The sequence below is a fragment of the Camelus ferus genome, chromosome X, assembly GCF_009834535.1.
Source record: "Camelus ferus isolate YT-003-E chromosome X, BCGSAC_Cfer_1.0, whole genome shotgun sequence".
NCBI classification, from domain to species: Eukaryota; Metazoa; Chordata; class Mammalia; order Artiodactyla; family Camelidae; genus Camelus; species Camelus ferus.
The window spans coordinates 41,055,220-41,068,282 of NC_045732.1; the positions used below are offsets into that span (position 1 = coordinate 41,055,220).

The window sequence follows — 13,063 nt, forward strand, 5'->3', positions numbered from 1 at the left end:
TTCACTGCATATAAGCACACCCCAAATAGTGTTATTTAGTTTAATTTCCCACTGTCTTCATAAGACCCAGACCTCATGGTACAATACTCTCATAGGCAAAGAATGATTACGCTGAAGGGAGATGGGATAAAGCTTGCTTAAATGTATATGTTCTAGTTTCTTTGTTTAAAAGCTAGTCACATGACTTTATTAAATATAAACCAAAGACAGATGTTATCACAAAATGAGAGTGAGAGTAACAGGAGACAGACTTGATTTGAGAAATCCAGTAATTTTTCTCGTTAGTTCAACAAGTTAGTTTTGAACAAGCTATCTGCTTGATAGATAAGATAACAAATTGACACATCTAGTTCGGTGAATAATTGCACCCCAAAGATATCCATGTCCTAATCTCTGGAGCCTATGAATATGTTGTTACCTTACATTGCAAAAAGGACTTTGCAAGTACCATTAAATTCAAGATCTTGTGATAGGTAGATTACCCTGGATTATCTGGGTGGGCCCAGTGTAATCACAAGGGTCCTTATAAGAATTAGGAAAGATGGCAATAGTCAGGAGGAGATCTGACAGTGGAAGCAGAGTTTGGAGTGATGCGAAAGTGGGCAATGAGCCAAGGAATTTGGGCAACCTCTAAAAGGTGGGAAAGGCAAGAAAACAGATTCTCCCCTAGAGCGTGCAAGAGGAACACAGCCTTGCCAACACCTTGATTTTAATTGAGTGAGATGCATTTTGGACTTCTGATCTCCACAGCTGGAAGATAATAAATTTGTGTTGTTTTAAGCCACTAAAGTTGTGGTAATTTGTTATAGCAGCAATAGGGAATGAATATAGTATACTCAGTTGCCATTCATTCACTTGTTCATTCGCTCAGCAAATAAATGTTCAGTGCCTACAATGTATCAGAACTGTGCTAGGTTCTAGGGACTTAATGAGGGAAAAAAGCAGACACAGATTCCATTTTCATAAAGCTTACAGTAGAAGGAGTTTATAGTTAGTAAGAAGCCTTGGAGGTTGGAATTAGTGAAAAGATGAAAGGACTGTTAAATATAGATTTGTTTGAAAGAAATGGCAGGGTTGGGAATAGCAGGCAACAACATACCACTCCTTTACTAGTTTTCTTTTTTATTTTGAGATAATTTGTTACTAACAGAAGAGGTGTGGGGTCGGGGGTGGTGTGGGGGCAGGGAGGGTATACCTCAGTGCTTAGCATGCACAAGGTCCTGAGTTCAATCCCCAGCACCTCCATTAAAAAATAAATAAACCTAATTACCTCCTCCCCCTAAAAATAAAATTTTTAAAAATTAAAAAAAACAGAAAAGGTGTAAAGATAGTCTAGAAGTTCCCGTGTGTCCTTCACTCAGTTTCCTCTTATGCTCATATTTTAACCAGAGAACATTTATCAAAACTTAAGAAATTAACTAAGTGCTATTAATTATAAAGCACAGAACTTGTTCAGATTTTACCAGTTTTCCCACTGCTGTTCTTTTCTCAATGCTATGATCCAATTTAGGATCCCTCATTGCATTTAGTTATTATGCCCCTTTAGTCTCTTCCATTCTGTGACAGTTCTTCAGTCTTTCCTTTGTTTTTCATGATCTTGACCTTGTGAAGAATGTTGCTCAGTTATTTCGTAGAATGTCCCTTAATTTGGATTTGTCTTATGTTTTCACATGGTTAGATTTATGCTATGAATTTTGGTAAGAATACCATAGAAGTGATGTACCCTTCTCAGTGCATCATAGCAGGGGCTATATCATGTTGATGTGGATTACTGGTTATGATAACCTTGATTATTTGGTTAGTGTGGTGTCTGATAGGTATTCTCTGTTATAAATTAATATTTTCCCTTTGTAGATTAATAAATATCTTGGCAGTAGATACTTTGAGACTATGTAAATATGTTTCTCCTCAAACTTTCCCTTATTTTTTTTTGGCATCCAGTGGTGTGTTTTGCCTGTAATAAGTGTTACTGTGGTGTTCTAATGGTGACTTTCTATTTCCCATATTTCTTCTACACTTACTAATTGGAATTATCTCTTAGTTTTATGTGGTCTCTTCCTAAGTATGACCGTTAAGTTTCTGAAAACCCAACAATCAGGGAATTTATGGCTGAGGAACTTTAGTATATCTTAAGTTATTAAAAATAGTGTCATACACTTTGCCTTTATCAAAATTAATATTAATTGAGAACTTATACAGTACTTACTTTGAATATCTTATTTAATCCTTACAATAGTTATATGAGGAAGGGATGATTGATTTTCAGATGATAGACCTGAGGTTTAGATACATTAAGTAACCTATCCAAAGGGGTAGAGCAGAAATTTATATTCCATCAATTATATATATAAACATTTACATTGATGATTTAAGAATTTCTTCCTCATTAGTTATTTGAGCAGATCACTCATATTTTTAACCATTTTACAACAAATGATTTCTTAAATGGACCCTGTTTAAAATAAGGCTCTTTTTTGCCCCCCAGATGAGTTAAAACTTAATTTTTGACATCAGGATCAGCATCAAAGTCTCTAGTCTGAGAAATCCTCATTCCTGTAAAATAAGATTCTTGACATTAAGCTAACTGCTGAAGCTCAAGACGTACTAGTTAATGGTGTCATTTAACTCCACTCTCTGGCTTGGAGTCTCTGAGGAACAGTTTCATGGTTGGGTTTCCATGGTTCAATGTCTGGCCTTCACCTTCTGTCAGTGTCCAGAGGTGGTTGGACATGCTGGGGAGACTTGACTTCTGTTAACTCAAATGCCTAGATCTAGGACACAAATTTATAATTTATAATTAATTAATTAATTAGACCTAATATAGTTATTAGGTCATATGCTCTAATTGGTCTGTAGGCTTAGATACATGGGAAGCTAAATTGTAATCAGAAGCTGGCTTGGTAAGTATAGAGTCAGAACAAAGAAAGTAGATGTTCCTGTGTGTCCTGCTAAGACAATAGACTGAATGAGCTGAATGCTCAGATCCTAAGTGGATGAGGATATCCTCTTTATTCAATAGTACTGGAAGACAAATGAACCTTGTTTTGTCTGTGGTTCATTCCCCTTTCTACATGTTACCTTGACCACCATTGGTGAGTACTTTTCTTTAAGTATTAATACCGCTGCTGTCTAAAAGCTTTAACAGGCTCATATGGCCAAACTATGACTATTATATGCTGATTTCTTGATTAATACTTTGATGTTACCATTTATAAATTATAATTACCCTAGCATATGTTTATTTCATTTAGTTTAGTTCTGGGGTTGGTACACTTGTCTCTCTCTGGAAAGTGGTTTGTGAATGAGGTATCTGTAGTCATTGCTGTGAATATTGTTTCTGAGAGGCAGAGCTTTGAACTGGAAAGTGCTTGGGATTCAGAATAGAGCAGACCTAAGTCCCAGTGTTACCTGTGCCAGTTAGGTACCTTGGGCAAGCTAATCAGCTTAGTATTTTGGAGCTTTACTTTTTCACTTTTTTTTAAAGAAGAGTATAATGAATATTTCTGATATACAAAAAAGAATAAAGAATAACACATTGAAAATTGTTTACCTACTACTCAGCTTGAGAAATAAAACATTGAGGATTAGAGATAATGTTTATAATGCTTATAAAGCACATGGTACATGTTTGAGTATTCAATAAATGTTAGTGATAAACTATGAGCAACCTCATATTTATCCAGACTATTCATTGATAGACTGCTTTGTAAGTTAACCATTTTGAATCTTCATAGCATTCATTTTTAGTTGAACAAGATATTTTATAATACAGTTTTCATAGCATTGTTGATGATTTCTTCCTTCTTTCACATTTGCAGAAACAGATCCATATAGCCTCTGACCTGGTTCTGTAGTTCATTTTTGGTGTTTGCATTAAGAGACATAGCTGATAAGGCCATAGTTTACCCTTTGGAAATGAAATGCTTCTTATCTTGAATAAATACATATGCAGGTTAGTCATGTTGGTATTGTGCCTTGTCTCAGGAAAGGTTTTGTGTACATTTTTGGCATTCCGTATATTATAACAGATTAAGTGTTTAGTTAACATTCATAAAAGGATAGTATTTCTTTTAAAGTTGTGTGGAGTAGTTGAAATGTATTTGGTAAATTTGTATTTGACCTCTATTATATTTATCAGCCATATAAATTAATATTTAAAACACTGAAAATTTGATATTTGATGCTTTTTTGGGTGACTTTACCTAGAGACAGTAAATTTAGGGATCATTTTTGTAGATTCTAATTCTCCTGGCTTCTGACTGTGTCACCTCCATTAGGTATCACTGCTCCCTAGTTTGCCTTTTGTGGTTCGTCATTCCTTTCTTGAGTAAGAACTCTCCCCATTGGCAATGTGTAAAAATTACCTTATCAAAGTGGTTATCATTAATACAATAGAGTGTGTGTGTCTGTCTGTATTTAAGGAGGATTACTATAGTGGCTGAAAACTTTCCTCTGGATTTTGGTGCTAGTTTGACAGGTTTACTTTCCACTTGCTGAATTAGAAGTGGACCTTTGAAGATCTTGGCCGTACCTTTCTAGTGGACTTTACCTTCAGCAAAATGTCTGAGACAGCAGTGGCAGTTTTATAAAGTTGTTTACTCTTAATGCTGACTACTTTTGATCCACAGGATCAAAGGATAAAGTGGAATAGTTAAGTTTGGCACATGAAAGACATATATTCTGCTAATTTAATCAGAAGGCATCAAAATTTATTCATTATTCTTCAGAGTAGATCTGCTGATCTATCATGAGAGGTGACTTCTAGCTTATTACAGGGACATTTAGGACTTATTAGTCATCTTACGTTATAAGAAAAGCATAAACACTTGTTTCCAGCTCTCTTCTAAGTTTGTCATTCCTTTGTTTTGTTCTTTGAGTTCCTTAACTCTTTTTTTTTCAGACTTTTTAAAAATCAAGATACAATTGACATATAATATTGTATAAGTTTAAGGTGTGTACCTGTTGGTTTATAAATTTATATATTGCAATCTGATTACCACAGTAACATTAGTTAACACCTTTATCATGTATGTCACATATTTATCATTTTTCTATTGAGAACAGTTAAGATGTAGTCTCTTAGCAACTTTGAAGTTTATCATACAATATTGTTGACTGTAATCACTATGCTGTACATTAGATCTCTGTAACTTATTTATCTACTAGTTGTAAGTTTGTACCCTGAAATCACATCTCCCAAATTCCCCTTCCCCGCCCCAAGACCCTTGTAGCCATTATTCTACTCTCAATTTTCACAAGTTCAGATTTTTAAATTCCACATATAAGTGATATCATACAGTATTTGTATCTCAAAGGGATATCTGCACACCCATGTTCATTGCAGCATTCACAATAGCCAAGATATGGAAACAACCTAAGTATCTATCAAAGTGCCCATCAACAGAAGAATGGATAATGTTAATGTGATTTATATATGTATACATTCATGTGTACATATGAATAATATGAATATTATTCAGCCATGAGAAGGAAGGAAATCCTGCCATTTGCAACAACATGGAAAGATCCTGAAAGTATTATGCTAAGTGAGAGAAGTCAGACAGGAAGACAGATACTATATGAGTCCCTTAACTCTTTTTTAAAATAAGTTTTATTGTGGCAAAATGTACATAACATAAAATTTAACATTTTAACCATTTTAAGTGTACAATTCAGTGGCATTAAATACTTTCACCATCACTACCACCATCTCCAGAACTTTTTCATCATCCCAAACTGAAACTCTGTACCCATTAAACAATAAATCCCCATTGCCACTCTTCCTTACCCTTAGTAACCACTATTTTACTTTCTGTCTCTATGAATTTGCCTATTATAGGTACTTCAAATCAGTGGAATTATACAATATATGTACTTTTGTGTCTGGCTATTTCACTTTAGCATAATGTATTCAAGATTCATTCATGTTGTAGCATGTATCAGAATTTCATTCCTTTTTGAGACTGAACAATATACCATTGTATGTATATACCACACTTGTTTTATCCATTCTTCCATTAATGGACATTTGTGTTGTTTCCACCTTTTGGCTACCATAATAATGCTGCTATGAACATTACTGTACAAATATCTGTTCAAGTCCCTTATTTCAATTCTTTTTGGTATATACCTAGAAAGTGAAATTGGTGGATCGTATAGTAATTCTGTGCTTTATTTTTTTAGGAACCACCGTAGTGTTTTCCACAGTGGCCGTGCACCATTTTACATTACTACCAGCAATGCACAAGCGTTCTAATTTCTCTACATCCTTGCTGATACTTGTTATTTTCTGTTTGTATTTTTTTAATAGGCATCCTAATGGGTATGAAGTGGTATCTCATTCTGATTTTGATTTGTAGTTCTCTAATGACTAGTGATGTCAAACTTCTTTTTCTGTGCTATTCATTTGTGTTTCTTTTTTGGAAAAATGTCTATTCAAGTCCCTTGCCAACTTTTGAATTGGGTTATTTGGTTTTTGTTGTTGTTGTTGAGTTGTAGGAGTTCTTTATATGTTCTGAGTATTAATCCCTTATCAGATACTAGTTGCAAATATTTTCTCCCATACTATGGATTGCCTTTTCACTCTCTTACTAGTGCCTTTGATGCACAAAAGTTTTAAATTTTGATTAAGTTCAATTTACCTGTTTTATCTTTTGCTATCTATATGCTTTCGGTGTCATGTTTAAAAATTCATTGCTAAACCCAGTCATGAAGCTTTTTTAGCCCTATGCTTTCTTCTAAAAGTTTTACAATTTTAGGTCTTACGTTTAGCTCTTTGATGCGTTTTGAGTTAATTTTTGTTTATGGTGAAAGGTAAAAGTAACCACTATTCTACTTTCTGTTTTTACAAGTTCTTCATTCTTTTGCACATGGATACCTAGTTTCCCCAACCTTTTTTTGAAAAGACAATCCTTTCTCCATTGAATGATCTTGATATTCTTGTCAGAAATCATCTATGTGACTGTATATGTGAGGGATTATTTCTGGCTCTGTAATCTATTCTATTGATATTTATACCTGTCTTTATTCTAGTATCACAGTTTTGTAGCTTTGTAGTAAGTTTTGAAATTCAGAACTCCAACTTTGTTCTTCTTCTAAGATTGCTTTGGGTATTTGAGGTCCCTTCAGATTCCATATGAATTTTAGGTTGTTTTTATTTTTATTTTTGCAAAAAAATGGGATTTTGATAGGGATTGCATTGAATCTTCAGATCTCTTTTGGCATTGACATCTGAAATCTTAACAGTATTAAGGCTTTCAGTCCATAAACATGAGATGTGTTTCTGTTTCTATTTATGACTTCTTTAATTTCAGCAATGTTTTGTAGCTTTAAGTGTTATAAGTCTTTTGCCTCCTTAGATAAGTTTGTTACTACATATTTTATTCTTTTTGATGCTATTATAAACGGAATTGTTTTCTTAATTTCCTTTTTGGAGTATTTATTTTACTGTATAGAAACACAACTTATTTTTGAGTGTTGATTTTGTATCCTGCAACTTTGCTGTATTAGTTTATTAGTGTTTGATTTTGAGTGTCAGGAAAAGGAGGCTAACCACTACTAAAAAGGAAAAAAAATGATATTCTTTTAAGTTAACAGAAATAAAGGGAACAGCTAAGTAAAATAAATAAAACCTAAAACAAGATGGAAGGAGTAAAATTAAATATATTATTTGCTATTTCAAATGTGGACATATTGCACTTGCTTGTTAAAAAACTCAGACTTTCAGATGGAGTTAAAAGACAAAACCCATATGTGTTGTTTACTAAAAAAGTACTTAAAACAGTGACAGAACAATGTTAAGATGAAGGTATAAACCAACAAAGAGAGAGCAGGAATGACAGCCAATATTAGTATTTATCACAGAAGAAAAAAAGTAAAGTTAGAGCATTAAACAGGATATTATAAAGTTATTTACTTCACAGTTTAAGAAGATAAAAAGACCTTTGATAAGGGTTTGTAGGCACCAAAAAATGTTGGCTAATATTTTAAACTCAGAACTTGTAATAGATTAAAGGAAAACGGATAAACATAGTCAACAAGCCACTAAAAAAGTTGGTCAAATGTGTGGCCTGAAGAAAACCTTAAGTTAAAGAAAAGAGATTTTGTATTTTGTGTTATTCGATAAAATTAGAAATAAATAATGAGACAAATAACCAAAAGATTCTTATATAATTGGAGATCAGAAATCATACTCCTAAATAAATTTTGAATCAAGGAGGAAATATCAAAACTTAAATTATAAACAACCTAGAAAGCAATGAAAAGAGGACATTGCAACAAAACTTGTGTATCATTGCAGAAGCTATACCCAGAAGAAAATTTATCACCTAAAATGTCTTCATTATTAATGAACAATAACTAGAAGGAATTTCGTACCCATCTTACGACATTAGGGAAATAACAGTAAAATAAAGCAAAATAAAGGAAGAGGGAATTAGTAAAGATAACTGAAATTAATAAAAGTTATAAAAATAGGATAAGCAGCAAGGTCCTACTGTATAGCACAGGGAACTATATTCAATAGCTTTTAATAACCTATAATGGAAAAGAATATGTATAAACTAACACAATATTATAAATCAACTATACTTCAGTAAAAAATAGGATAAATACATTCTAATCTTTTTGGCTCTTTGAAAATGATTAACGAACCTGATGAAGGGAAATAAGAGGGCAAAACTACATGAGAGAAGAAATGAGAAATGTAATATAGCCATGCTTTGGAAAAGAGTAAAAGAATTATAGGAGAATATGATGTGCAAGTTTGACAATCAATTTTCCCAATATTTTACTATGAAACATTTCAAATACAGAGCAAAGTTGAAAGATTTGCTAAGAACATTTGTAATACCTACCATCTAAATTCTACCTTTAGCATTGATAACACATTTTAAATCTTAAGTAATGGATCACCCCGTAATCAAAATATAAATCCAAAATGTACCCAAGAAAAAGAAGAAAAGTTGAATAGGCCAGTTATTAAGAAGATGTAGAAAGGCGATTCAAGCTTTTATTCCCCCTCTTAACACCAAGGACAAGGAGCCATCTGAGAATATGCAATGCAGCATTGTTTGTAATAAAGAAAACTTGGATCATTCCAAATGCCCATCATGGGTGAATGTATAAGTTGTGATAGAACTGTCTAATGAAATGCTGTATAATAGTTAAAATAAAGAAACTAGGGCTATACATCTCAAAATACATAAATATAAAAATGTAATATTGAACAAAATAATTTGGAAAAGGATACATCACATGATAATCACCTATATGATTTAACATTTGTGAAACTGTTGTTTATGGATACAAACATATAATTTAAAGTTTTTTACAAACTTGCATGAATTAGAAACCTAATTCAGGTAGGGGTTACTTCTGGGAAGGGAAGGAAGAGGATAGAATCAAGGAAGGGTATATAGAGGACTTTATTATCTGTGATGTCTTGTTAAGATGTAAGCAAATTTGGCAAAATCTGAAAGTTCAACAAAGATGACTGTAATACCTTGCCCTTTATGCCTGAATTATTTTTATAATAATAATAAAAAAGAAAAAACACATCAGGAGTAAGTAGATTCAGAGCTTTACTTCTAGGTAACCTTTAAATGACAAGTGATTCCAGTGTTAAACTACTTAACTCTGGTCAATTTCATGAAGCCGGTATAATCTTAATACCAAATCCTTATATTGTACAAAAAAAGAAAACTATAGCTTAATCTCACATGTAAATGTAAATGTTAAAATCCTTGGTAAAATGTTAGCAAATAGAATTCACCGGTGGATCAGAAGAATGATATGCCGTAACTGGGTAGGCTTTGTTTCAAGATTTTAAGAATAATTCTGTATCAGGAATCTATCAGTAAACAATTTGATCATATTAGTAAGTGCAGAAAAAAACATTTCATAAAATTCAGCCACTCCTAGTTAAAAAATAAAAGTAACATAGGAATATAAGGAAATTACTGTTTGTGAAGATAAAAACAAAACTCAGCTGGCATGTAACTTAAATAAAAATCCAAAGACAATAAAAAAAAAACAAAACTCAGTAAACATTCTAAGCTGTGAGATAATAAAGCTCTTTTTGTTAAAATATAATAAAAGACAGTGATGACTGTAATTACAATTATGTTTCAATATTATAGGCATTTCAGCAGAATCAATAAGGTAAGAAAATAAACAGTACAAACATTGGGAAAGTGATAACTTTATCTCTTCTTACTGAAAAATCTCAATCTCTAGAAGCCCCCTGGAAAGGAAGTTAGAAGTGGAGGCCCAAAGCTTCATTTGTATACTAACTTTTAGAGCAATGATTTCTCAAGACAACAAGAGTCAAACCAGAGCCCACCCACTTGATACCAAAAACAGGTACAGTTCAAGAAAACAAAACTATAGACCAGTATCCCTCATGAACATAGATGAAAAAATGTTCAACATAAGATTTGCACATCGAATCTAGTAATGTATAAAAAGAACATGTGATGACTGTGTGGGATTTTCCCAGGAATGAAAGGATTGTTCATCATTCGAAAGTCAATGTAATTTGGCATATTAACAGACTATAGAAGAAAAGATATAATCATTTCAATAGATACAAGAAAAGCATTTGAAGAAATTCAATATCCATTCATGATAAAAAACTCAGCAAATTTACAATAGAAGGGAACCTTGTTAACCTGATAAATGGCATCTATTAAAAAATACAACTGTTAGAATGGCTTAAAACAGCTGACATCATACTTAATGGTAAAAGACTGAATGCTTTTTCTCCAACAAGGCAAGGATGTCTGCTCTCAACACTTCTAGTATGATGCTGTCAGTGTCATCATATTGGAATTCCTAGCCAATGAAATAAGAGACAAAAAATAAATAAAAGGAATGCAGATTGGAAAGGAAGAAATGAAACTATCTCACAGATACCATGATTATCTGCATAGGAAATCTCAAGGAATCTAAAAAAAGTTCCTGAAACTAAATGACTATAACAAGGTTGCAGGATATGAAGTTAATATTTAAAAAAACAATTTTATCTCTGTATAGTAGCAAAGAATAATTGGAAATCGCACTTTTTTAGAAGTATCATTTACAATAGCACCAAAAAATGAAATACTTGAGTGTAAATATAACAAAGTATGTGCAGAATTTGTATGCTGAAAACTCAAAAACACTGTTAAAGAAATCAAAGAAGACCTAAGTAAATGGACTGGGTGGTTGGAAGACTCACTATTGTTAAGATGTCAGTTTTCTCCATATGACCTAGAAATTCAAAATAATTATACCAAAATCCCAGTAGGAATTATTTTACATGTTGACAAGCTGATTCTAAAATTAATATAGAAAGGCAAGGAGCTAGAATAGCTAAAACAATTTTGATAAAGAAGAACAAGTTTGAAGAATTCGTGTTAACTAATTTCTGGACTTACTTTAAAATTATAGTAATTAATACATGTATGGTATTAGCAAAAAGGTAAACACAAAGATCAGTGGAACAGAATAGAGTTCAGAAGTAGACCCAAACAGATATAGTCAAGTGATTTTAAAAAGAAAAATGGTGCAATGGCAGTTCAGCATAGAAAGGATGGTCTTTTCAACAAAAGGTGCTGGAATAATTGGATGTGCATATTCGAAAAAATGAACCTTGACCTAACTCTCACACATTATACAAAATTTAACTCAAAATAGAGCATAGACCTAAAAGTAAAACAAAATTGTAAAACTTCTAGAAGAAAACATGTGAGAAAATCTTTTTGAATTTTGGTTGGGCAGAGAGTTCTTAGAACAATGAAAGCATGATCCATAAAAGAAAGAAATCAATAAATTGGACTTCATCAAAATTAAAATATTTTCCTGTGAAAGACACTGTTAAGAGAATGAAAAGACAGTCAACGGACTGGCAGAGAATATTTTCAAATCACATATGTGATGAAGGACTTGTATCCAGAATCTGTAAAGAACTATCAAAACTCAACAAAATAAAACAACCCAATTTAAAAATGAGCTAAAGATTTAAACAAATATTTCATCAAAGAAGATGGACATATGGCAAGTAAGCTTAATCATCTTAATCATCATTAATTGTTAGGGAAATTTAATTTTTTACATACTTTTCCAGTTTTATTGAGATATAATTGACATAGAACAATGTATAAGTTTAAGGTATACAAAGTAATGATTTGATATGTATATATTGTGAAATGATTATCACAAAAGGTTTCGTTAGCATCAAAGATACTATTTGAAGACATTGATTTATTATGCAGGTGGGTTTATAATATAGTTAAGAAATATAACAATTGCTACATTTTGCTGTATGAGAGGACTCAAATAACTACCTAACAGAGAATATCAATGATTATATAGGTCCTGAGAAAAGAAGTGACTGATGAAAATACATGCATACATACATATATAAATACAGTAAAATTAAATCATTCATTTGAGTGGTATTAGAAATGTGCAAGAGAATTTCTAGACTTTAATTTGGAACTTGATCTTCATTTCAGGACCGGAAATTAACCAAAGCTGAGCAGCAAAGGTTCAAGGAAGAAGCAGAAATGTTAAAGGGTCTTCAACACCCCAATATAGTTCGATTTTATGATTCCTGGGAGTCTATATTAAAAGGAAAGAAATGTATTGTATTAGTGACTGAACTTATGACATCAGGAACCTTAAAGACGTAAGTTGATCCTGATAGTGCCAATGGGGTTTTATTTGGAAATAATGTTCAGGAGTCATAAAAGTTGTTTGTAAAGTAGCACTACTTGATTAAAGAATTTGTAGAATCTGAATCTAGTGACTTTGTTTCAGGGCAGGTTAAAAAATTAGGATGTTAATGAAGTTTGTTAGAAAATACAGTGTTGAAAAATTAGTATTTATAGGATATAACAGAATTTTAGAATTAAAAATCATTATAGAGATAATAATTATAAGTCTATTGTTTTGTTTCTGACTAAAGTATTTAATTTGATGATATAACCACTTATTTGTAACTATTAAATATGGGATGTACTTTTTTTGTTTCCTAGCATCTTTGTACTAAAATTTTATGTGGTTAAACCCTCTGATGGCT

At 32.1% G+C, this 13,063-nt stretch overlaps 1 protein-coding gene and 1 non-coding gene across 2 annotated transcripts in view; one reads left to right on the forward strand and one right to left on the reverse strand.

Annotated features, from left to right (window-relative positions):
• The window catches only part of WNK3 (WNK lysine deficient protein kinase 3), a 98,951-nt gene that overhangs the window by 25,800 nt on the left and 60,088 nt on the right, over nt 1-13,063 (forward strand). Inside the window, exon 3 of the mRNA XM_032474663.1 lies at nt 12,498-12,670. Within this exon, the coding sequence (XP_032330554.1) occupies nt 12,498-12,670 (173 nt within the window). The remainder of the gene's footprint in view (nt 1-12,497; nt 12,671-13,063) is intronic.
• On the reverse strand, nt 2,488-2,555 carry LOC116662295. The gene has a single exon (XR_004318335.1). It is a non-coding gene; the product is annotated as a small nucleolar RNA SNORD52 (small nucleolar RNA).